The sequence below is a fragment of the Oryctolagus cuniculus genome, chromosome 12, assembly GCF_051225735.1.
Source record: "Oryctolagus cuniculus isolate XC-2025 breed Fujian yellow rabbit chromosome 12, ASM5122573v1, whole genome shotgun sequence".
Classification (NCBI taxonomy): Eukaryota; Metazoa; Chordata; class Mammalia; order Lagomorpha; family Leporidae; genus Oryctolagus; species Oryctolagus cuniculus.
The window spans coordinates 81,954,345-81,981,515 of NC_142878.1; the positions used below are offsets into that span (position 1 = coordinate 81,954,345).

The 27,171-nt window shown below is 43.2% G+C and overlaps 1 protein-coding gene across 13 annotated transcripts in view; it reads left to right on the forward strand.

The window, feature by feature from the left end:
• RNF111 (ring finger protein 111) overlaps window positions 1–27,171 on the forward strand; it is a 137,274-nt gene that overhangs the window by 6,203 nt on the left and 103,900 nt on the right. For all 13 annotated transcript variants that reach the window (XM_017347993.4, XM_051821951.3, XM_089310458.1 and 10 more), the window contains exon 2: window positions 16,792–16,888. In XM_017347993.4, the coding sequence (XP_017203482.2) occupies window positions 16,839–16,888 (50 nt within the window). In that variant the 5' untranslated portion in view covers window positions 16,792–16,838. The remainder of the gene's footprint in view (window positions 1–16,791; window positions 16,889–27,171) is intronic.

Genomic DNA, 27,171 nt, shown 5'->3' on the forward strand with positions numbered 1-27,171 from the left:
TTGACTGCTGGGGAAGATTTCTCTGTTTGGGCTTGTGTGACTTTCAAATAAACTGGAAAAGAGAGGAAAACAAAAACAGACAAGAGATAGATCTTTGGTTTTCCAGAGAGTAGAATTACTGGATGCAGATTGTGAAAAAGCAAGCAATTAAATCTAAAATATGAAATTATATGGTTTCATTACCAGATTTTAGAAAGAATCACTGGAAATTCTAGAACTAAAAAATTAAATGAGCTAGGGCATGGTGTAGTGGGTAAAGCCACTGCTTGCAGTGCCAGCATCCCATATGGGTGCCGGTTTGAGTCCCGGCTGCTCCACTTCCATTCCAGCTCTCTGCTATGGCCTAGGAAAGCAATAGAAGATGGCCCAAGTCCTTGGACCCTTGCACCCATGTGGGAAAATGGGAAAATGGGAAGAAACTCCTGGCTCCTGGCTTTGGATCAGCATAGCTCCGGCCATTGTGGCCATCTGGGGAGTGAACCAGCGGATGGAAGACCTCTCTCTCTCTCTCTGCTTCGCATTCTCTCTGTGTAACTCTGACTTTCAAATAAATAAATAAATAAATAGGCTGGCACCATGGCTCAGTAGGCTAATCCTCCACCTGTGGCACCAGCACACCAGGTTCTCGTCCTGGTCGGGGCGCTGGATTCTGTCCCGGTTGCTCCTCTTCCAGTCCAGCTCTCTGCTGTGGCCTGGGAGTGCAGTGGGGGATGGCCCAAGTGCTTGGGCCCTGTACCCGCATGGGAGACCAGGAGAAGCACCTGGCTCCTGGCTTCGGATCAGCGCGGCGTGCCAGCTGCAGCGGCCATTTTGGGGGTGAACCAACGGCAAAAGGAAGACCTTTTTCTCTGTCTCTCTCTTTCACTGTCCACTCTGCCTGTCAAAACAAATAATAAATAAATAAATATTTTTTTAAAATGAAAGAAATAAAACTAACAAATTGGTGAATAGGATTTTCTGTAGATTAGGCAAAACTGAAAAGAAAATTAGTGAGCTAGAAAATGGGTCAGAAGGAATTACCAAAAATGAATGAATGTAAGAGCAAAAAGGTGGGAAATACAGAAGAAAGAATATTAGGAAGGAAAGATATTTCAAACTCAAATTGAGAAATTTAAGAAAAGTTTAATGAAAGGATTATTTACAAAGGTGTGGGCGGTGCTCAGAGAAATCATTTATGCTTGGAGACACAACAGTGGAATCTATTATTACCTCCAAGCCTGAATAGGCAAGGAAGGACTAAGTACTAGAACATAGAAGAGTGTTTCAAAAAGTTTACAGGGTTAGGTGCCATGGCTCACTTGGTTGATCCTCCGCCTGAGGTGCCAGCATCCCATATGGGCGCTGGGTTCTAGTCCTGGTTGCTCCTCTTCCAGTCCAGCTCTGTGCTGTGGCCCAGGAGGGCAGTGGAGGATGGCCCAAGTGCTTGGGCCCCTGCACCCACATGGGAGACCAGGAGGAAGCATCTGGCTCCTGGCTCCTGGCTCCTGGCTTCGGATCGGCGTAGCGCTGGCCGTGGTGGCCATCTGGGGAGTGAACCAACGGAAAGAAGACCTTTCTCTCTGTCTCTCTCTCTCACTGTCTATAACTGTACCTGTCCAAAAAAAAGTTTACAGAAAAATTGAATTATACGTTTATAAGGTGAGCTTTTGGTGCACTGATTGCAACACCTCTTGGGTCCCATGTGTCCCATGTCAAAGTACCTGGGTTTAAGTTTGGCTCTGCTTCCTGTTATTATGCACCCTGGGAGGCAGCAGGTAGTGGTTCAAATACTTAAGCCCCTGTCACCCATGTAGGATACCCATACTGAGTCCCAGTCTCCTGGCTTTAGCCTGGCCCAGCCTCAGCTGTTGGAGGCATTTGAAGAGTGAACAGAGGGATAGAAGATCTTTCTCTGTCTCTATTTCTCTGTTTTTCAAATAAAATAAAAATATAAAAAAAATTTTAAAGGAAAGTTTATTTTTGGTGCAAAAATTTGAAATCCATTTTTTTTATAATTTGCATTTTCTGTGAACTTTTGGAAGATTCCATCACAGGGTAGACCTGTGGAGAAGCCGCATGCATGGCCTAAGGCTCCAACAGAGGGAAACAGCCAAGGTTACTTCACAGTAGAGGAAAAGCCATGAAAGTGTTGGTAGCAGTGAATGAACAGCCTCAGTCTTCTGCACTCTGATCTCCCACCAATGCTCCCACTGGCCAAACCAGCTGAGATGAGAGTTCAGAAAGCAGTCAGTTTGGTACTTAAGTGCCTGCCCCTTGGGACACAGAATAGAGGAACAGGAACACGGGAAATGCGCACTGTAGAGAGGAAGAGTCAGACAGGATACAAAGAGAAAGTCTTAACGTAATTTCATTGGATTTTCAGAAAGGAAAGAGATGATAGGGCAGAACCAATCTCTGAGGAGATAGATAGTGGCTGAGGATGTTCCAAAATGTACTCAAGATACTGAATAAAAAATGCAAGAACTCCAACAAAGCCTGAGGAGGATACATTCTTAAAATCCCACCAAGACACATCATAGTGAAAGTACAGGAAATCAAAGAAAAAAATCTTAAAGCAGAGCAAAAATTGGGTCACCTTCAAAGGAGCAAATATAAAATAGAATACTGATTTTTTAGTAGTGAAGTGGAAAACAGAAAATAGACTTACATGTGTTTAAATAAAATAATTGTTAATCTCAAGCTAAGATAATTAACCACAAGTAGATATACACAAAAGGAAATACTAAATGGTATCTTAACCTTTTTTTAAAACATGTATTGATTTTATTTGAAAGGCAGAGCAACAGAGAGAGGGAGAGACAGACAGACAAAGAGATCTTCTGTTAGCTGTTAGCCACACAACAGCTAGGTCTGGGCCAGGCCAAAGCCAGGAGCACAAACTCCATCCAGGTCTCCCATGTGTGTGGCAGGGATCCTAGTATTTTGACCATCTTCCACTGCTTTCCATTAGCAAGGAGACAGATCAGAAGCCAAGAAGCTCTGAAATGACATCACAAGCGTGTGGCTTAACCCGCTGCATCACAATGCCAGCCATTAAATGGTATCTTTGGAAAGAAGGAAAATGATCCCAGAGAGAGAGGTGTATGTCATAACCTCTAAGGTAATCAATAATCAAATATTAAAAGAATATGTAACTTTCAAACTGATGGAAAAAAATTATCCTAAAGAGAACAAGACAGGAGATAAAAGGGACATAGAGCTAGTGGTATAAAAGAAAGCATATTATACTTGAACCAGCGCTCATATGGGATACTGGCACTGCAGATGGGGGCTTTAACCTGCTGCGCTACAGCACCGGTCTATTTGTGCATTTTTAAACATTCATGAACACTTAGAAAAAAAAATTTTTTTTGACAGAGTGGACAGTGAGAGAGAGAGACAGAGAGAAAGGTCTTCCTTTTGCCGTTGGTTCACCCTCCAATGGCCGCCGCAGCTGGCGCGCTACAGCCGGCGCACCGTGCTGATCCGAAGGCAGGAGCCAGGTGCTTCTCCTGGTCTCCCATGGGGTGCAGGGCCCAAGCACTTGGGCCATCCTCCACTGCACTCCTGGCCCACAGCAGAGGGCTGGCCTGGAAGAGGGGCAACTGGGACAGAATCCGGCGTCCCGACCAGTGTGCCGGTGCCGCTAGGCGGAGGATTAGCCTATTGAGCCGCGGTGCAGGCAACACTTAGAAAATTTGATCATATACTGCCTAAAGAACAAGTCTTGGGGAGACGCTGTGGCGCAGTGGGTTAATGCCCTGGCATGAAGCACCGGCATCCCCTATGGGCACTGGTTTGAGACACAGCTGCTCCACTTCTGATCCAGCTCTCTGCTATGGCCAGGGAAAGCAGGAGAGGATGGCCCAAGTCCTTGGGCCCCTGCACCCACGTGGGAGACCCACAAGAAGCTCCTGGCTCCTGGCCTTGGAACAGTGCAGCCCTGGCCACGGTGGCATTTAGGGAGTGAACCAGTGAATGAAAGACCTCTCTCTTTCTCTCTGCTCTCCTCTCTTTGTGTAACTCTGACTTTCAAATAAATAAATTTTTAAAAAGTATTAATAATTTCAAATGACTCAATCTGAGTCACATTGCAATTCAACCAAATATAAAAGGCAAAATGATAAATAGAAAACCATAATATGTTTGGAAATTAGTAAATACACTTAGAAATAAACTGAGTATCAAGAAGAAATCACAATCATGAAAATAGAACATTTCACAACGTAGAGAAAACAGCTGAAAAGGTGTTTAAATGAAAATTTTTAGGATTAAATGTATTTATTAGGAAAGAAGAAAGATGGAAAGTAAGCCAAGCATCCATCTCATTAAGTTACAAAGAGTAGCAAGCCAAACCCAAATGAAGAAGGAAGCAGGAAAAGATAGGAGCAAAAATAAATGAAATACAAAATACAGATGTGACTGAGTGATCCAGAGGCAAAAGCTGGTTCTTGGATAAATTTATAAAACATAAAGACTAGTAGCTGAAAGGAAAAAGAGAAGTATATGTGTTGAAGAGAGTCTATATGGGATTCTCCAACAAGGCTTTATCAAGACTAGAGCATTTGTTCTCAGAATGCATTATTGGAATGCCAGCTTCATGCAAAGTATGGACCAACTGATATGGATGTAGAAGTAAAGACGTAGGAGGTCCTAAAGGACCACACACAGTCTAATGAACAATCAAACCAATATTTACATTACAATGTAAATACGCAACTATGGATGGACAGACTGGAGCTTTGGGCCCTAAAGTAAATTTGGGATATTGCTTACTGAAAGTGACTTCTAAGCTGAGTTTTGAAGGATGAGAAGCATGGAGGAAGTGAGGAAGTGTGAGGGAGCAGAAGATTCGACTGGGACAAGGTGATGTGAGAGTGTGTTGCAGTCAAGAAATTTCAAGTATGTAGCACAGGGAGAGGAGGGATGAGAGATAAGACTAGAGAGGTAGCCTGGAGTTTCCCGTGTATGCTATCATAGAAAAGAGGCAGAGGGATCAGATAGGGAGCTCTTGGTATGTAGAGTGAGGTGGAGTGGGAAAGGATGAATTACAGAAGTACAATCCAAGGTTCTTCGTCATCGGATGGATGTGGGATCATGATATTCATTGAGATGCAGAAACAGGTTGGGGAACAGATTCATGGTGAAGAAAGGATGAGAGTTGGGTTTAAAGTTAGGAACTTCTGGCCGGCGCCGCGGCTCAATAGGCTAATCCTCCACCTAGCGGCGCCGGCACATCAGGTTCTAGTCCCATTCGGGGCGCCGGATTCTTTCCCGGTTGCCCCTCTTCCAGGCCAGCTCTCTGCCGTGGCCAGGGAAGGCAGTAGAGGATGGCCCAAGTGCTTGGGCCCTGCACCCCATGGGAGACCAGGAGAAGCACCTGGCTCCTGCCTTCGGATCTGCGTGGTGCGCAGGCCGCAGCGCGCCAGCCGTGGCGGCCATTGGAGGGTGAACCAACGGCAAAAGGAAGACCTTTCTCTCTGTCTCTCTCTCTCTCACTATCCACTCTGCCTGTCAAAAAAAAAAAAAAAAAAAAAAAAAAGTTAGGAACTTTAAGAATCAAGACTATGGCAGTAGAAAGTTTGAAAAGAGGGTGTAGAAGATGCCAAGGAGAAAAGAACAGTCAGGGAGAGAAATTCTGAGTTTCTTTCCCTGTTCTTGTCTTGTCTTTTACAGTTAAGCTCTCCAAAAGAAGTGGTCTGGTATTGCTGCTTCTTCCTCACAGTTCTCCATTAACCCATCTTGGTGCAGCTCTGTCCCTACTATTGCCTTTAATTTACTCTTCCTGAACCCACCAATGACCTAGTACCTACTCAAGTGACTGTATGTTTTTATTTTAAGTTGTTCTTTTCATGTGGAAAGCAGAGAATGGAGAAAGATCTTCCATCTGATGATTCATTCCCCAAATGCTCCCAGAAGCCAGAGTTGGGTCAGTTCAAATCCAGGAACCTGGAACTCCATGTGGGTCTCCCACATGGGTGGCAGGGACCTAGCTACTTGAACCATCACCTACTGCCTCTCAGGATGCACATTAGCAGGAAGGTAGAATTGAAGATGAAACTGGGACTCCAACCTAGGCACCCTAGTATGGAATGCAGATGCCTCAAGTGGTGTCTTCACTGACAAACACTCACTCCTACTCTGTAATTCTTTATTATATTCTGTGTCCCTGCCAACCACCCCCTCAGCATTTGATATCAATTATACTCCTTGATTGAATCGCCTTTCTCTAAATTTCTAGGATATCAGAATCTTTTCTGTTTCCTCTTATCTCTGAATATACTGTTTTCCTTGTAGGTTGTCTTCTTTGTCCATCAACCAAATGTTCCAAATTTCAGAGCTGTATGGTATATACTAAAGGTTAACTCAAAAAACACGCATTCGAATCCCCCCATTTCCTAGCTTTCATCTATCATGAAGACTGGAAAGATTCTTTGTCTTTTCTTGGAGTTAGGAATTTGAGGCCGGCGCTGTGGTGCAGTGATGTTAATGCCCTGGCCTGAAATGCCAGCATCCCATATGGGTGCCGGTTCAAGACCTGGCTGCTCCTCTTCCAGTGCAGCTCTCTGGGTTGGAAGTAGGCCTGGGAAATCAGTAGAAGATGGCCCAAGTCCTTGGGTCCCTGCACTCATGTGGGAGACCCGGAAGAAGCTACTGGCTTCTTTGGTTCGGCACAGCTCTGGCCATCGTGGCAAATTGGGGAGTGAACCATCGGATGGAAGACCTCTCTCTCTCCACCTCTCCTCTCTCTGCGTAACTCTGACTTTCAAGTAAATAGTAATAATAATAATATAAAAAAGGAATTTCCACATGACACAGTTTAAGACCATGAGGTATGTTAGAAATCCCCAGGAGAGAGTTTCTCTTTTCCATTAGAAAGACAGCCTGACAGAGGAAAGGGGTTTGTGCATCATCCTTCACTTTTCTACTTTTTCTTGCCTTGAACATGGATGTGCAGCTGTGATCTTTGGATCTTGAGGATGAAACTCATGTGACAAAGATGGTGTAGGAGGAAAACTAAGGTTACATGATGACACCCTTCAGCCATATCAGCAGTGAACTGCCCACTCCCAGTCTACTTGTTGCATGAGATTAAAAAAAAAAAAAAAAAAAAAACACACACATAAGGTTTAAACTATTCTTAGCCAAGTTAAAATCCTGACTGGTGGAAGTTTGTGTTCTTGGATATTTTCTCCTTCCTTTTCCATTCCTCTACAGGGAGATCTTATTTACCATTGTGATTTTCTTTAAGATTTATTTATTAATTTGAAAGAGTTACACACAGAGAGAAAGAGAGACAGAGAGAGAGGTCGGTCTTCCATCCGCTGGTTCGCTCCCCAATTGGCAGCAATAGCTGGAGTTGCACTGATCTGAAACAAGGACTCAGAAGCTTGTTCTGGGTTTCCTACACAGGAGTAGGGGCCCAAGGCCTTGGACCATCTCCTGCTGCTTTCCCAGGAGATAGCTGGATCAGAAGTGGAGCAGCCAGGGCTTGAACCAGCGCCCATATGGGATACCGACACTGCAGGTGGTGGCTTTATCCGCTCTGCCACAGAGCTGGCCCCTGCCATTGTGATTTTCATCAACATCCACATAGAGTTGATTCACAAAATCCATATTCTGTCTAAACCTTTCCTCTGAGTTTTGAACCCGTATATCCAACTGCCTACTGGAGGTTTCCACTTGAATGTCTACTTCAATGAAATTCGACATATGCACATTTTCTTTCTTTTTTTTTTTTTTTTTTTTTTTTTTTTTTTTTTTTGACAGGCAGAGTGGACAGTGAGAGAGAGAGAGAAAGAGAGAAAGGTCTTCCTTTTGCCGTTGGTTCACCCTCCAATGGCCGCCACAGCCGGTGCGCTGTGGCCGGTGCACCCCCGCTGATCCGATGGCAGGAGCCCGGTGCTTCCCCTGGTCTCCCATGGGGTGCAGGGCCCAAGCACTTGGGCCATCCTCCACTGCACTCCTGGCCCACAGCAGAGAGCTGGCCTGGAAGAGGGGCAACCGGGACTAGAACCTGTTGTGCCAGCGCCGCAAGGCGGAGGATTAGCCTAGTGAGCCACGGTGCTGGCCGCCATATGCACATTTTCTTAACATCTTCCAGCTTACAATAACGAAACTAGAATATATTTTGAAGTAAAACAAGCATTTTAAATAATAAACACACGGCGCCGCGGCTCACTAGGCTAATCCTCCGCCTTGCAGCGCAGGCACACCGGGTTCTAGTCCCAGTCGGGGCGCCGGATTCTGTCCTGGTTGCCCGTCTTCCAGGCCAGCTCTCTGCTGTGGCCAGGGAGTGCAGTGGAGGATGGCCCAAGTCCTTGGGCCCTGCACCCCATGGGAGACCAGGATAAGTACCTGGCTCCTGCCATCGGATCAGCGCAGTGCACCGGCCGCGGTGCGCCAGCCGTGGCGGCCATTGGAGGGTGAACCAACGGCAAAGGAAGACCTTTCTCTCTGTCAAAAAAATAATAATAATAATAATAAACACACAGAGGTTATATCTACACAGAACCCCAAATTAATATTATAGATCTGATTTTTACTTAATTGTCTCCAAATTTACTCTAAGCTTTTTCATAGTTGTAAAGTCACCCAGCGGTGGAGGTAGAGATTTGCCATTTGAGGGGAGCAGAAAGTTCTGGGTTGTAGAATAGTTACATACTACCCAAACCTCTAGTTGGGACATCAAATTTGAGCACTACATAGTTCTCGGGTGACTCTACCTGATTATACACAGAGGGAAGACTGTCCTTTCTCATTATTGCTCTCTTGGTAGACAGCTTTAAACCAGTGCATTTCAGCTGAGATTTTTATCCACTGTCTTTTTTGGTGGTATTGGGGCTAGCTTTGCTGCAACTCTATTGCTATTTTAGTTATGACACACCCTTGAATATTTTAATTTAAAACATAAAAGTGCCTTTTGATGTATAGTTGAACTAGTCTAGACTGAAAGGCTTGTGCAGGTTCAAAGACTGGTGAGAATGATCACATAAATGATTTTACTATTCACTATTAAACATAGGAAAAAAACCAGTGAACAAATATATTTAAAATTATGATATGAATAAACATGATTTCCACAAAGCCTACCTTTATGTTTAATGGTGGTCAGCAATCTAAAATTCCTATGGAAATTAAAAATCTTCCAGGTTAGGTGTGCCAGAATAATAGCTACCTGCTTTTTGTATCATTTAAAACTGGAATGAGGCAAGGTGGGGCAACCTTAGCTGGGCTGACGAGAGCAACCATATGAGGAAATCGCTACTGCACCATGAAACCCTATGTTCCGGTTCATGTAGATTCAACAAACCCACTCAGAGTTTTGGTGCAGCAGGCCTAGCCATGGCCTTTCAAATGGAGAAAGCCTTTTCTTTAAATTTTAGAACTCATATTTCTTGGGGTAGAGTAATATTTAATTAAATCACATAATTAAAGTAACATGTACAACTGGAAAAACAGGTTTTGGAGCAAGTTCATCTGACTCGAGGTAAGTGGACAGCCCAACTTCTGGCAGCAGGAGTGCACGATCACGCTGGAGAGCAGCCTGCTTACAGGATCAGTGTACCATGGGTAGCAGCTGATTTGACAAACGGAACAGTGGACATCACTTAATGGAGTGAGTTAGGTCAGAGGAGGCAGGTCAAAAACACTTGTTCTGTCTCTAGGTATGTAAATGATATGATATGTGTTGGAGTTTGGGAGGATCTCTCCATCTGTCTGTATTTTTCTGTGATGATTTGTAATCTGCCATATCCTTACGAGGACATTCTTCAGTTGTTTGTAGTGGGTAACTTGAAGTGGATAGCTATGGCACAGATGGTTTTACATGTTCATAGGCCTCTTCCTGGGTTCTCAAGTGCTTAGGTTGCAGCCTCTGTAGCAGATTGGGTAATGGGATGTGGGTGGAACTGATGTAAGCCATTTTCAGGCTTGGCCCTTAAATACTTGTTGGGCAATCTTCCAGTCTTATCTTTACTGCTGTATCTTGGAGGCCTCATGGTCCAGATGGTATAGCTATAAGATGGTGGAGGTTTACCTGAACTATAAGAATTGTCACAGGGTTGAGAAATATGCTTCTATAATATTACACCACTACAATTTCAGGGTTTGTCAGCTGTGGTAGATAGTGACTGATTGCTGTGATTCATACCATGGCTCAAATAAAATCAGAAACTGGTAAGGTTGGTTACCCATAAGGGGAACTGAGTGATTGCAGGACTATTGGAGGATAGAAAACTTTCATGATACATTTATAACATATATATACACATGTGTGTATATATATGCACATACATGTGTGTTATATATTCATACTTTTTTAATGACTGAGACACATTCTGAGAAATGTATTGTTAGGCAAATTCATCATTGTGTGAGCCTCATGGTGTGTACTTACACAAACTAATATGATAAAAAGTCATTAAACGACAGAATCTTATATATGATCACACATGTATTTGGTTCATTACTGACCAGAATTGCATTCTGCAGTATAGGACTGTATACCAGTGTAAATACACTCAGATCAAGATATAGAACATTTTTAGTACCCACCACCTTCCTAGAGATAGCCACTGTTCTGACTCCTATCATGACCCATTAGCTTTGTTTGTTTTTTTATTTTTGAACTTTTATTTATATGGATTCATGTACTGTTTACTCTTTGTAAAAAATTGTTTATTTGTTTTCATTGCATTTGTTTTTTTAGAAAGATTTATATATTTATTTGAAAGGCAGAGTTACAGAGGCAGAAGCAGAAAGAGAGAGAGAGAGAGAGAGATCTTCCATCCACTGGTTCACTGCTCAAGTGGCCTCAACAGCTGGAGCTGAGGCGATCTGAAGCCAGGAGCCAGGAGCTTTTTCCAGGTCTCTCATGTGAGTACAGGAGCCTAAAGACTTTTGGGCCATCCTCTGCTGCTTTCCCAGATGCATTAGCAGGGAGCTGGATCATAAGTGGAGCAGCCAGAGCCCATATGGGATATTGGTGCTGCAGGCTGGGGCTTTAACCCACTAGTCCACAGTGCCAGCCCCTTTCATTGCATTTGAAATGTTGAGAGATCAACATCTTCCATGGGCTGATTCACTCCCTAAATGCTTGCAAAGTCTTTGTCAGGCCAAAGCCAGTAGCCTTAATCCCAGTTTGGGTATCCCATGTGAGTGTCAGGGACTCAAGTACTTGCCCCATCTTCTGCTTCCTCCAGGATGCAAATTAGTAGGCAGCTGGATCGGAAGCAGAGGATTTAGAACTTGAACCTGGCACTCTGATATAGGATACAGGGCTCCCAACTAGCAACTTAACCACTCTGCCAAATTCCTACACCTACTTTCTTTTTCTTTTTTTTTTTTTTGTTTCTCTCCTTTAATTCAGCAATCTATGAGATTAATCCATGTTGTTGCATAAATTAACAGTTTGTTCTTTTTAAATTGTTGTTCAATAGTATGTTGTATGAATTTAGCACATTTGTTTATTCATTTTCCTCTTAATGGACATTGGACTTCTTACAGTTTGGGGATATTGTGATAAAGATAAGAAATAAACCTATGAAAATTCTCATATGTGTCTTTTTGTAGACATATGCATTCAGTGAATATTCTAAGCAGCAATTTAAGCTGCTGCACTAAATGCCCAGCCCAATAAATTAGATTTTAAAAAATTTTTAAAAATATTTTGAGACCCAGGATGGGTATTTGGTGCAGCAGTTGACACCAGTTGGAACACCCACATCCTGTGTCAGAGTGCCTGGGTCCAAGTCCTGCCTCTACTTCCAAGTGCAGCTTCCTGCTAATGTGCATACTGGGAGGTAGCAGGTGATGGCTCAAATACTTGAGCACCGCGCTGATCCAAAGCCAGGAGCCAGGTGCTTCTCCTGGTCTCCCGTGTGGGTGCAGGGCCCAAGCACTTGGGCCATCCTCCACTGCACTCCCTGGCCACAGCAGAGAGCTGGCCTGGAAGAGAGGCAACCAGGACAGAATCCGGCGCCCCGACCAGGACGAGAACCCAGTGTGCCAGCGCCAAAAGGCGGAGGATTAGCCTGTTGAGCTGCGGCGCCAGCCACAATGTACTTTTAAGTTGTGTTTTTATGAGTCAGGTTAAGTAAATCTCTTTACACATAGCATGTCCTACCATATTTCCATTTTAAAGGACTGCTTTTCATATTCACTGGTAACTTTTTAATTTTTAAAAATGTTATGGGGCTTCTAACTCTACCGTTTGAGGTAAGTCAGCTTGAGCATGTCCCGAATTGCACATCTCTTCCCTCTCTTATTCCCACTCTTATATTCAACAGCGATCACTTTTCAGTTAAGTTTCAGCACTTAAGAATAATTGTGTATTGATTACAGTATTCAACCAATAGTATTAAGTAGAACAAACAAAAAAAATAAAATATCGTATTGAAAAAGAGCAAGATAAAAAACATTAAAAAAAATTTTGGGGGGGCTGGCGGGCACTGTGGAGCAGTGGGTTAACACCATGGCCTGAAGCACCAGCATCCCATATGGACGACAGTTCAAGACCCAGCTGCTCCACTTCCTGTCCAGCTCTCTGCCATGGCCCAAGTCCTTGGGCCCCTGCACCCACGTGGGAGACCCGGAAGAAGCTCCTGGCTCCTGGCTTCGGATCGGCACAGCTCTGGCCATTGCAGCCAATTGGGGAGTAAACCATAGGATGAAAAACCTCTCTCTCTCTCTGCCTCTCCTCTCTCTTTTCTGTGTAACACTGACTTTCAAATAAATAAATGAATCTTAAAAAAAAATTTTATTTAGGGAGCCAGCGCTGTGGCTCACTAGGTTGATCCTCTGCCTGCGGCGCCGGCATCCCATATGGGCGCCAGGTTGGCCCAACTGCATGGGCCCCTGCACCCTCATGGGAGACTAGGAGGAGGCACCTGGCTCCTGGCTTCAGATTGGAGCAGTGCCGACCATGGCGGTCTTTAGGGGAGTGAACCAACGGAAGGAAGACCTTTCTCTCTGTCTCTCTCACTGTCTGTAACTCTAACTGTCAAATAAATAAAAATTTTATATAACACAGGCAGACAGAGCTCCCCTCCAGTAGTTCACTCCCCAGATGCTCCCAGTTGCTGGTACTGGGCCAGAACAAAGCCAGGAGCAAGGAACTCAATCCTCATCTCCCACACGAGTCACAGAAGCCTAACCACTTAAGCTATCATCTCTGCCTCCCAGGTCTGTGTTTGTAGGAAGTCAGGAGCTGGTGCCAGGTATAGAACTCAGGCACTCCAATATGAGATGTGAGATTTTTTTTTTAAAGATTTATTTATGTTACTTGAAAGTCAGAGTTACAGAGAGGCAGAGTCAGAGAGAGAGAGAGAGAGAGAGAGAGAGAGAGAGGTCTTCCATTGCTGGTTCTCTCCTCAAATGGCTACAACAGCCAGAGCTGGGCCAATCTGAAGCCAGGAGCCAGGACCTTCTTCCAGGTCCCCTATGCAGGTACAAGGGCCCAAGGACTTGAGCCATCTTCGACTGCTGTCCTAGGCTATAGCAGAGAGCTGGATTGGAAGTAGAGAAGCTTGGACTTGAACTGGCGGTCATATGGGATGCAGCACTGCAGGCAGCAGCTTTACCCACTGTGCCACAGCATCGACCCCTTAAATAGGGTTTTAAACATTCTCTTATTAATTTATAGATATACTTTATATATGAGAGAACTTTAAAAGTTCTTTTTTATTATTTATTTATTTATTGACAGGCAGAGTGGACAGTGAGAGAGACAGAGAGAAAGGTCTTCCTTTCTCCATTGGTTCACCCCACAATGGCCGCTGTGGCTGGCGCGCTACGGCCGGCACACCGCGCTAATCCAAAGCCAAGAGCCAGGTGCTTCTCCTGGTCTCCTATGGGGTGCAGGGCCCAAGCACTTGGGCCATCCTCCACTGCACTCCCTGGCCACAGCAGAGAGCTGGCCTGGAAGAGAGGCAACCGGGACAGAATCCGGCACCCCAACCGGGACGAGAACCTGGTGTGCCGGCGTGGCAGGCGGAGGGTTAGCCTAGTGAGTTGCGGCACTGGCCAAAAGTTCTTAAAAATAGAATTAGAAGATAAATTTATTTCAGTGCACAAATTTTGAAATCCTTGCATACAAGAAGTCTTAAAAAAAATCCATGCAGAGATAGCCTTTTATATATATTTTTTTTTTGGCAGTGGCTAATATGCTATTGGGGATGCCCACATCTCATATCAAAGTGCCTGGAAGCCGGCGCCACGGCTCATAGGCTAATCCTCCGCCTTGCGGTGCTGGCACACCGGGTTCTAGTCCCAGTTGGGGCACCAGATTCTGTCCTGGTTGCCTCTCTTCCAGGCCAGCTCTCTGCTATGGCCTGGGAGTGCAGTGGAGGATGGCCCAAGTGCTTGGGCCCTGCACCCCATGGGAGACCAGGAGAAGTACCTGGCTCCTGCCATCGGATCAGCGTGGTGTGCTGGCCGCAGCGCGCCAGCCGCGGCGGCCATTGGAGGGTGAACCAACGGCAAAAGGAAGACCTTTCTCTCTTCTCTCTCTCTCACTGTCCACTCTGCCTGTCAAAATAAAAAAAAAAAAAGAAAAAAAAGTGCCTGGATTTGAGTCCCAGCTCTGCTTCTATTTCCAACTTTCTGCTAAGGTGCACGTTGGGGGACAGCACGTGATGGCCCAAGGAGTTGGGTCCATGCTACCCATGTATAAGACCCAGATTAAGTTCCAGGCTCCTGGCTGTGGCTTGGCCCAGCACTGACTACTGTGGTTATTTGGGGAGTGAATCAGTGGGTGGAAGGTCTCTGTCTCTCTGTCTTTCAAATACAAGTATATAAACCAAATAATTTTTTTAAAATCTATGTATACACATAAATAAATGTTTACTATGAAAAAATATGCATGGATTTCAAATTTTTTGTGCACCAAAATAAAGGTTTCTTTTAATTCTATTTTTCATGACCTTTTAGAAGTCTCTGCATATTAGGAAGTTCTTTATGATATGAATTGTGAATATTTTTATCCCAGATTGTCCAGATAGTAAAAACTTTCTAAGGAAGTACCAATAAAATAAATTTCTTTTTTTTAAAGATTTATTTATTTGAAAGCCTTACACAGAGAGAGCAGGAGAGGGAGAGAGAGAGAGAGAGAGGTCTTCCGCCTGTTGGCTTACTCCCCAACTGGCTGCAATGGCTGGAGCTGTGCTAACCCAAAGTCAGGAGCCAAGAGCTTCTTCCAGGTCTCCCACATGGGTGCAGGGGCCCAAGGACTTATGACCTGCTTTTCCGGGTCGTAGCAGAGAGCTGGATCTGAAGGGGAGCAGCCAGGACTTGAACCAGCACCTGTATGGAATGCTGGCACAGCAGGTAGCGGCTTTACCCGCTACACCACAGCGCCGGCCCATAAAATCAATTTCTAAAAATGATGACAGAATACAGACAAGACACAGTTTTATGAATAACTGTAAAAAGGCTCAATGTATATAATTTAAAAAGACTCTGAAATTGGATTACAATGTTAAAATTTATATAGTTTGTTGGTAAAATCACCTTTGAAATGAATTACTAAAAGGTTGCAAATGAAAGGAGGACTGTGCGCATTTGTCTCAAAGGATTGCTGTGATGGATTCCTTCTTGGTGTATTTGCATGACACTACCCTCTCAGACTTGCCTTAGATACTTTTATCCTTTGTTTTCATTAACTATTGCAGTGGAAAAAGCTTCCCTCACCCTACCACCAACTCAGAAACTTAGTGTTTTAAAAACATGCTTATATCTCTCATCTTGCTGTGGATCGATCAGGTCAGCCATGTGGGTATCTTGTGCGGTCTCTCATGAGTTTACAATCAGATGGTAGTTAAGGCTGGTGGAATCTAAACAATTTAGTGGGCTGGATGTCCAAGATGTTTGGGGAGAGTTAGACAATTAAAATAATGTAGGTGTGAATGAACCTCACAAAAATTATGCCAAGTGTGAGATGCCATGTACAAAAAGGTTATGTATTAGATGATTCCATTTGTATGAAACAACCATAGAGGAGGACTAGTAGTTGCCAGGGGCTAGAGAAGGGAGAAAATGAGAAATGAGAAATTAATACTTAATGGATATAGGGTTTATCTGCAGAGCAATGAAAATGTCTTGGAACTAGATAGTGTTGATAATGGTATAGCACTGAGAATGTGTTATATGTCACTAAATTTAATGTTATGTGATTTTTACTTCAGTTGTAAAAAGTAGGTGGAGATAGCTAATCTTTCTTTCCATGCAACAAATCCGTGTGTCTAATTTGGACTTTCTGATGAGATGACACTGTCCGGGGTCATCAGACTTCTTCCACAGTGGCTGCCTCTCCATCCAGCATGGGTTCCAAGAAAAGACAGCAGAACCTGCTGGTCTGCTCAAAGGCTCCACTCAGAATGGGCAGATTGTCACTTCTGCCGTGTTCTGTTCAGCAGAGTGCAGTCACAGTCAGCTTATTCTCAAAAAGGGGGAGGAATAGATGCTTGGTTCAGCAGTTGGGAGACAGACCAGGGCTTGAACTCATGTACCCTAATATGGGACAAGGGTGTCTTAAACAGTGTCTTAACCATTAGGCCAAATGCCTATCTCTGGAATTGTGATCAAATCACTGCTATGATTTGAACAGGTTTTAGCTCCCCCTTCCCATATAAATGTTTCAACTCTCAAGTCCTAAATTAATCATACAAAAGGTGGAAGAGGCTTAATGAAACTATGGTGATTGGAAAGTGGGCTGATGGGGAGGTCTTTGGGTTATTGGAGGCGTGTCTTTGGAAGGTTCTCACAAGAGAGTTGGTTATATAAGCCAAGTCCTTCTTGCTTCCTGGCTTACAGATTGTTTTTCTGGACACACTGCCACTGCCAGCCTCCTCCATCCTCAGATGCTGGACAAATGGGACCACCAGTTCTTGGACTGTGAAACTCCAAAACTGTGAGTCAAAATAAATCTTTTTCCTTCATAAGTAACTTCTCTCAGGTATTTGTTATAGTGACGAAAGATAACACAATAACCAACAAAGTTGAAATAGAAAACAATACTAGAGCCAGCGCCAGGGCTCAATAGGCTAATCCTCTGCCTGCTGCGCCGGCACACCAGGATCTAGTCCCGGTCGGGGCGCCGGATTCTGTCCCGGTTGCCCCTCTTCCAGGCCAGCTCTCTGCTGTGGCCAGGGAGTGCAGTGGAGGATGGCCCAAGTGCTTGGGCCCTGCACCCCATGGGAGACCAGGAGAAGCACCTGGCTCCTGCCATCGGATCAGCGCGGTGCGCCATCCGCAGCATGCCGGCCGCAGCGACCATTGGAGGGTGAACCAACGGCAAAGGAAGACCTTTCTCTTTGTCTCTCTCTCTCACTGTCCACTCTGCCTGTCAAAATAAAAAAAGAAAAAAGAAAAAAGAAAAGAAAACAATACTAGACAAAACATTTTATAGATATCTAAGACTACAAAATATAACCCAAACTCCATTTTTGAGTATTTACCTACCAAATTATATTACATCAATATTCTTAAGGCAAAATCATAAGGAAATATAAAGAGAGATAAATAAGAATGCATTTTTATAAAATTGACCAAAATTGACACTGATGGAGACCAAAATTCCAATAGACCAATTGTCTTAGAGATAATATGGAAAATTGTTATTAAAAGGAACCCCACAGTGGCAAGCATTTAGGTTAGCTATTAAGATACTCGTGTCCCACATCAGAGTGCCTGGGTTCCATTCCTAGCTCCAGCTCCTGACTCCAACTTTCTGCTAATGTAGACCCTGGGAGGCAGTGGTGATGGCTCAAATAGTTGAGCTCCTGCCATCCATGTGAGACTCCTGAATTGAGTTCCTGGCTCCTTGCTTTGGCCCAGTCCAGGCTCAGCCACTGAGGGTATTTGGAGAGGCAGATAGGATCTCTCTCTCAAGAAAAATGCCTTGTTTCACCCCCCAAAAATATCAAATTCAAATGATTTCACATAGAAGTGTCACCAAATCTTTAAAGACCAGGTAATTCTAATGCTACTTGAATTACTCCTTCTTTTGTGGCAAATACCATTGATTCCCATACCTGACAAAAATGTATTCCAATAAATACTGCAACTCAACCTCTTTTATGAATATGATGCATAAGCTTTAAAAATTTATTTGAAAGAGAGAGAGAGAGAGAGATCCTCTATCTGCTGATTCACTCCCCAAATGGCTGCAATGACCTAGCTAGGCCAGGCTGAAGCCAGGAGCCAGGAGTCTCTTCTGGGTCTCCCATGGCAGTACAGGAGCCCAAGGCTGCTTTCCCAGGTGCGTTAGCAGAGAACTGGTTTGGAAGTGGAGCAGCTGGGACTTGAACCCGCACCCATATGGGGTGCCAGTGCTGCAAACTGTGGCTTTAACCTGCTGCGCCACACACAAGCCCCTATGCATAAGTTTTAAATCTAGCAACATATTGCCGAAACAATACATTGTGATGAAGAGGAATTTATTTCAGGGATTCAAAGGGAATTGATGAGAAAATTCATTAGTGAATGCTTTGTATTCATAGAACCAAGGAAAAGTATATGATCACCTCCATAAATGCAGAAGACTTTATAACAAAATCCAAGACATTTTAATGGTAACAGCTCTAAATAAAATAGGAATTGATAGATGCTTTCTTAATGATGATGAAATATATACACAGGGTCTTCAAAAAGTTCCTGGAGGGGTGAGTGTTCTGGCACAGCAGGTTAAGCTACTGCTTGGGCTGCCCACATCTCATATCGGGGTACTGGTTTGAGTTCCAATTCCTCCACTTCCAGTCTAGCTTCCTAATAATGTGCATCCTGGGAGGCAGCAGGTGGTAGCTGAAGTATTTGGGTCCCTGCCACCCACATTAGAGAGCTGGATAAAGTTTCTGGCTCCTGGCTTCATCTTGACCCAGCCCTAGCTGTTGTAGGTGTTTGGGGAGTAAATCAGTAGATGGAAGGTTGCGCACTCTCTCTTCCGCTCTCTCCTTCTCTCTCTTTGTCTCTGCCTTTCAAATAAATAAAATAAATATTAAAAAAAACTTAATTGCAATGTAATCAGTCCTTGTTGCTGTTGTCATGAAATCATTGGATGTATGTGGCTCTCTCTGTTAATGAATGTTATTTTTTTAAAATAAATAAAAATTCACAACAAATCTTAAAAGAATTAATAAACAACTGTAAAAACTATAATAATAAAAGGTTTAAGCTAATAATATGCATATGGATTTCAGGATTTTTGCATCACAATAAACAGTTCAATTCCATCTTCCACAGAGTTTTTGAAGTCCCTTTGTAAACCTCAGTCCAAAGACAGCAATTACTTAATGGAGAAACATGAGCAGGATTCCTCCTAAAGTCAGAAACAAAGTAACAAAAGTGACCATCCTCCTCCATATTTAAAAAAATATTCTATTTATTTATTTTCACTTATTTGAGAGGCAGAGAAAGACAGAGAGAATGTCCAAATGCTGGTTAACTTTGCAAATGCCTGCAGTGGCCCCTGGTTGGAGCTGAAGCTGGGAGCTAGAAACTCAATACAGTTGTCCAAGTGGGTATCAGGAACTCAAATACTTGTAGCTATTCTGTAGGTAGCAATATATATAATAACAAAGAAAGGACTATGAGGGGCCAGTTCTGTGGTGTAGCAGGTAAAGCCACCGCCTGCAGTGCCAGCATCCAATATGGGCGCTGGTTCAAGTCCCAGCTGCTCCACTTCTGATCCAGCTCTCTGCTATGGCCTGAGAAAGCAGTACAAGATGGCCCATGTCCTTGGGGCCCTGAACCCATGTGGGAGACTGGGAAGAAGCTCCTAGTTCCTGGCTCCTGGCTTCGGATCAGCACAGCTTCAGCTGTTGTGGCCATCTGAGGAGTGAACCAGCAGATAGAAGACCTCTCTCTCTTTCTTCCTCTCCTTCTCTCTCTGTGTAACTTTGGTTTTCAAATAAATCTTTAAATAAAAAAGAAAAAAAAAAGGAAGGACAACAAAGATGAGAAAAAAAGAGGTAACATGATGTCTGTTTTAATATGTTATATATCTGGAAAACCCAAACAAATCAGCTACTACAAATAGTAAGATAGTAAAGGAAAATAGCATCTTCATTTACCCTACATTATCTTCCATGCCATCAAGTGTATTTTCCTGAAATGTTACTAATTGGTTATCAAGTTTTTGAAAAATAAACAAGTCAATGTCACCTTGCAGTTGTAAAAGAAGAGCAGTGAGGGGGTGGGCTAGCCTTGTAAAACATAAAAATATGTTTTTAAAAAGATTTACTTTTTATTTGAAAGAGTTACAGAGAGAGAGCTGAGAGTGGAGTCTTTGATCCACTGGTTCATTCCCGGATGGCCACAATAGCCAGAGCCAGGCTGGGCCTAAGTCAGGATCCAGGAGCTTCTTCCAGGTCTCTAACGTGGGTTTAGCAATGACCCAAACACTTGAGCCATCTTCTGGTGCTTTCCCAGGCTATTAGCAGGAATCTGGATTGGAAGTGGAGCAGCCAGGACTTGAAGCAGTGCTCAAATGGGATGTCAGCGTCCGTCGCAGGCAATGGCTTAACCCACTGTGCCACAACAGTGGCCCCAAAATATGAATTTTCTACAATTAAAATGATTGGCCTTGACTCGTGAATAAACAAACCAATGTAAAAGAGTAAAAAAATACAGAAATATACCGAATTCCATAAATTTAGGGGATTTATGGATACCCTATAAGAGGAAATCTAGCATGTCAAATTTAAGATTTAAAACAGCACTTAAAAAGTTGAAATTACAACTTATTTATTTATTTAAGAGGCAGAGCGACAATGAGAGAGGGAGAGACAGGGCTCTTCTATCTGTTAGTTCATTCTCCAAATTCCCTCAACAGTTGGGCCTGAGCCAGGCCAAAATCAGGAGCTCAGAAATCAACCCAGTTCTCCTCCGTCGGTGGCAGGGACCCAGCTGCTTGAATTACCACCTGCTACTTCCCAGGGTGTGCATTAGCAGGAAGCTGGAGATTCAAGCAGAGTCATTCTTGAACTCAGGCACTCTAATATGGAACACAGATGTCCCAAGAAACAGCTTAACTGCTTTGCCAAATGCCCACCCTCCCCCTTTTTAAACGTTTATTTTTATTGTTAGTATTTGGAAGACAGAGACAGAGATTGCTTTAAAATGTCTTATTTGGAAGAATTATAGATTCATAGGACATTGCAGAAATAGTAGAAATTTCTCATGTTTGCAAGTATTTTCTCCCAGTGGTTATTTGTGTACAGTTCTGGACCATTTCATCACATGCACAAGTACCACTACTACAATCAATGCAGGACTGTTCTATCATGTGAGGATGTTCCTTGTGCTAAGTCTTTTTTTTTTTTTTTTTTAAGATTTATTTGTTAATTTGAAAGTCAGAGATACACAAAGAGAAGAGAGGCAGATGGTTCACTCTGATGGTTCACTCCCCAATTGGCCGCAACGGCCGAGCTTGGCCAATCCGAAGCCAGGAGCCAGGAGCTTCTTCCAGGTCTCCCATATGGGTGCAGGGGCCCAAGGACTTGAGCCATCTTCTACTGCTTTCCCAGGCCATGCAGAGAGCTGGACAGGAAGTAGAGCAGCTGGGTCTCAAACCAGTGCCCATATGGGATGCCGGCGCTTCAGGCCAGGACATTAACCCACTGTGCCACAGCACCAGCTCCTGTGTGCTAAGTCTTTGTCATCATTCCATTAACCCTGGGCCATCCCTAATCCTGGCAGCCCCTACTCTGGTCTCCATCTTTTTTGTTTTTCAAGACTGTTACATAATTGGAATCATTACAGATGTAATCCTTAAAATATGCTTTTTAAGCTCAGAATATGCCCTTGAGATCTATCCAAGCTGTTGCACAAATCAGTAGTTGATTCCTTTTTATTGCTGAGTGATATGGATGTATTACTGAGTGGTATGGATGGACCAGAGTTTGTTTAATCACTCACCTATTGAAGGACATTTTGGTTGTTTATAGATTTTTTGTTATCTTTTTTGGTTTGTTTATAGTTTTTTAATTAAAAGATTATCTGTTGGGGCTGGTGCTCTGGTGCAGCGGGTTAACACCCTGGCCTTTAGCGCTGGCATCCCATATGGGCACCAGTTCTAGACCCAGCTGCTCCATTTCTTATCTAGCTCTCTGCTATTGCCTGGGAAAGCAGAAGATGGCCCAAGTCCTTGGGACCCTGCACCCATGTGGAGACCAGATGAAGCTCCTGGCTCCTGGCCTCGGATGGGCGCAGCTCCAGCTATTGAGGCCAATTGGGGAGTGAACCATCGGATGGAAGACCTCTCTCTCTCTCTCTCTGCCTCTCCTCTCGCTGTGTAGCTCTGACTTTCAAATACAAATGAATAAATCTTTTAAAAAAAGATAATCTGTTTATTGAAAGGCAGAGTTACAGAGATGCAGAGGTGGCGAGAGAGAGAGGTCTTCCATCCACTGGTTAATTCTCCCTGATGGCCACAATAGCCAGATCTGCACAAGGAGCTTCTTCCGGGTCTCCCACACAGGTGCAGAGGCCCAAGGACTTGGGCCATCTTCTACTGCTTTCCCAGGCCATAGCAGAGAGTTAAATTGGAAGTGGAGAAGCCAGGACTCGAACTGGCACCCATATGGGATGCTGGCACTGCAGGTGGCAGCTTTACGTGCTATGCCACAGCACCAGCCCCTGTTTATAGTTTTTCTGAAAAGATTTTATTTATTTATTTGAGAGGTAGAGTTACAGATAATGAGAGAGAGAGAGACAGAGACAGAGACAGAGAGAAAGGTCTTCCTTCCGTTGGTTCACTCCCCAAATGGCCGCAATGGCTGGATCTACGCTGATCTGAAGCCAGGAGCCAGGTGCCTCTTCCCAGTCTCCCACATAGGTGCAGGGGCCCAAGGACTTGGACCATCTTCCACTGCTTTCCCAGGCCATAGCAGAGAGCTGGATTGGAAGAGGAGCAGCCAGGAATAAAACCAATGCCCACATGGGTTGCCAGTGCCACAGGCGGAGGAGTAACCTACTGTGCCACACAGATGGCCCCTTATAGTTTTTTAAAAAGTATTGTATTTGAGAGACAAATAGGTAAAGAGAGAGTTAGAGAGAAGAGAGAGAAATAGAGACACAGAGCGCCCACCTACTGGTTCACTCCCCAAATGCCCAGGATCCAGGAACTCTATCCAGGTCTCCCACAATTTCATAAATTTGCCAATCTAATTGCAATTATAGCTCAGTGACACTGTTTAAGGAAAGAAAGTGGTAAGGTAAACTTGAGACTTGACAAAATTGTGATCATTAGTGAATTTGAAACCACTGAAAAGGTAAATATTTGGCCTACTTGTTGAGATGCACATACTGTATTGGAGTGCCTGTGTTGGCTATCCAGATCAGCTCCTGACTCCAGCTTCCTGCTGGTGTTGCACTCTGGGAAGCAGCAGTGATTGCCCAATAGTTGGGTTCCTATCACCCCTGTGGGAGATCTAGATTGAGTTCCCAGCGCCCGGCTCCTGGCTTCAGTCTGACCCAGTCCCTGCATTTAGGAAGTGAACAAGAAAGTGAGAGCTCTCTCTGTTTCTCTCTTTATCAAGTGAATAAATTTTAAAAATAAAAAAAAAATTTTGTGGCAATTGTGTATTATCAGAAAAACTATGCATAGATTTCAATTTTTTGCAACAAAATAGACATGTTTTCTTTTTTAAAAATAAACACTTTCATTCTGTTTTCCATGAACTTTTGAAATTCCTTCATACATACCCATGACTTTTTCTTCTCCAATTTTAGAAGTTCTTGCAGGGAAATTAACTTATGTTTATAAGATAACATTCACATTCTGGGGCATCTGTCCTAGAAAATGGAAGCTCAAGTCTACACAAAAATCTGAACACAAATGTTGGGGCCGGTGCTGTGGCATAGTAGGTAAAGCCGCCATCTGCAGTGCCGGCATCCCATATGGGCACTGGTTCAAGTACTGGCTGCTCCACTTCCAATCTAGCTCTTTGCTATGGCCTGGAAAAGCAGTGGAAGATGGCCAAAGTCCTGGAGCCCCTGCACCCATGTGGGAGACCTGGAAGAATGTCCTGGCTCCTGGCTTTGGATTAACTCAGCACTGGCTACTATAGCCATCTGGGGAGTGAACCAGCACATGGAAGACCTCTCTCTCTCTATCTCGGCCTCTGCATCTATGTAACTCTGCCTTTCAAATAAATAAATTAATTAAAAAAAAAAAAAAAGAAACAAGTTTAACAAAAGTAGCTGCACCAGATTACATTTTCACTAGCAAAGTGTGAGGGTTCTATCTTTCCATGTTCTTTCCAGCATTGTTTTCTTTCTTTCTTTTTATTTTATTCCTACTAGTGGGTGAGAAATACCATTGTGAGTTTCAATTGCATTTCCCCAAGGACTAACGATGTTAGGAAGCTTTCCCTGTATTTACTCCAGCCTTTCACATGTCATCTTTGGTGGTACAATGTCTATTAAAATATTTTTCCCATTAAAAAAGAGTATTTACTTATTATTAAATTCTTATTTATCTGAAAAGTAGAGAAAGACAGAGAATGATCTGCTGGTTCACTCTCCAAATGCCTGCAATAGCTGAAACTGAGTCAGACTGAAGCCAGGAGCCCAGAACTGAGTCTGGGGCTCCCAGTTAGGCGGCAGGGACCCATGTACTTGAGCCATCATTTGGTTCTTGCCAGGTTGCACCCTGTAAGATGCTAGAATCAATATTAAACCTTTTTACTGTAATGTCAATTTAAAATATGTTATCTCAAAAACTTAAAAATAGAAAAAAAGGAAGAAGGAAGGAGAATCAGAGGAAGAAAAGGAGATGGAGGCAGAGAGGGGAGAAGGGAATATCATTATATTCTTAGAATTATATCTAAAAATCACATTGAATCTTGTTAAAAACTGATTAGGAATTAGAATTTTAAAAATAATAAAATATAAAAGCCTTTTTCCCTCCACCAAGAATACTATGGACACATATTATTTGTTCAATAAATAATTATTGAATGTAAGAATGAGTGGCTGAATAGATGAAAAAAAAAAGATGTTAGACTCAGGAGCAAATCCAGGGCTCAGACCCAGGCACGTTTGAGATAGACTGCAGGTGTTCCAAGCAGCCTCTTAATCATTGCCAAACCCTGACCCCTACCCATTTTTAATTGGCTTGTTTTGAGTTTTCTTCAGTTTTAATATTTTCTTTCTAGAATTTCTAATTGGTACATTTTATATCTGTCTACTCCTTGTTATTTTGTCTGGTTTTAAATTTCTTGCTGTTTTTCATAAATGTGGCTTCATATATGTCTTTGAAAATCTTCAACATGACTATATTTTCTTTCCTGTTCTGATTTTTTCCTTCAGAAAATCTCAGACATGGATAAAAATGGAGAGAAACTGTGGTGAACTCTCATGAACTCACTCACCTTGATTGTCTCCCCTCTCTCATGTCTGATTCTCTAATAAACCTAATCCTAGGCTAGTCAGAACACCCCTGTTGAAACTCTTCCCGTGTATTAAAGGTTTCACCATGTAGATGTCACGGCTGGAATACCAGCACTTGCTCATGTCATGTACCACCTGACTTCTTTCTGAGTAAGTGCAGAGTGTTCCGAAATCCATGCTGTTTTACTTTGCCATTGGGTCTGAGACTCACTGTTCCAGTAGAACAGGAAGGGATGTTGCACAAGGGGTTATGTCTACAGAAGAAGCCTCCTTGCGAAGCTCCTGTCTTGATGTGGTGAGAAAGTTAATGGCTCTAAACCGCCTAGGTTTCTGTAGGAAGAAGATTATGAGGGGGTTTATTGCTGCACTTTTGCTTTGGATTCTGCATCATCCTCCCTCTCATTTCCTTGTGTTTAGCTGCACTCACCTCCTTTCCTCACTGTGATGTGGGTCTCCTCAGCTTCCTTCCCTTCATGAAAACTCAGCACGATAATTACTGTAGGGATGGTGTTAAGACTCTTGTTTACTCTCACACAGTGTCCCTTTAATGTCAGTATTTTAGGTCTCAACACAAGGAAAATTTATGCTTCTTTTGAGACATTTTACCTGACACTGTGAGTCTTGTACCTGATTGTGTTTCTTTGTTGTCTTTGGCTTAAAGAAGTCTAAAATTAAATTTTGGCTCATTCTGAAATTTTCCAGGATTCTGTGGTATATACTATATTTTGCATCCTACTGATGTCTGGCTGAATGTTGTTGCCACCCTAATCTGTTTTTCCCTGAAGTCTTAATCCTTTTAGATTTTTGCCCTAATGATTTTATATGCTCATATAAGCGGCTGCAGATATTGTTAGAGAACAGAGCTAGGAATGTTTGCATAAATAAGTAAATATAATAAAATATGATTCCTTTTATGTGGCGTTTATGGTAAGAATTGGCAAGTATTCTACATTTTTATATGTAGGCATAGTTTTAAATCTTTATGTTGCACCTCTGATCTCATTATCTCATTATTGAAATTTAGGTTTTTATTTTACACACTGAAAGTGAGTTAGTGGAAAGCATCCTTGCTCTCAAAATGAAAATATTTTTTAATGTGAAATGTCTTAACACCTAATATTGAGCTTGGGCAAGTAATTTAACCTTACTCAGCTAAAATTTACTTATATACAGCAGAAATAAGGGCTGCTTCATTGACTGATCAGCTCAAGAAGACTGTACCTCTTTTATGAAAAGACATGGTGGATTATCGTTGTTCACGCACTTCTTGTGGCATGTTAGACAAGTTAACAGGCCTCTTTGGGTCTTGCTTTCCTCCTATGGAAACTAGGATGATTGAATTAGGTGATCCCTAAGACACTTTACAATTATTTTTTTTGAAAGAATTATTTATTTATTTGAAGGTCAGAGTTACAGAGAGGAGAGGCAGAGGCAGAGAGACAGAACTTTTCATCTGCTGGTTCACCCCCCAAATGGCCACAACAGTCCGGGCTGTGCCAGGCCAAAGCCAGGAGCTAGGAATTCCTCAGGGTCTCCACATGGGTGCAGGGGCCCAAGCACTGGGGCCATCATCCACTGCTTTCCCAGGCGCATTAGCAGAGAGCTGGATTGGAAGTGGAGCAGCCAGGACTTGAACCAGCACCCATATGGGATGCTGGCACTAGAGGTGGCGGCTTAACCTGCTATGCCAGTGTCGGCCCTACTTTATAACTCTTAATAAACATTCATATAAAGATGAGTAAACAAAGGATTTAAGTGAGAAACAAAAGAGTAAATGGATTAATTGAGTCCAGTATGACC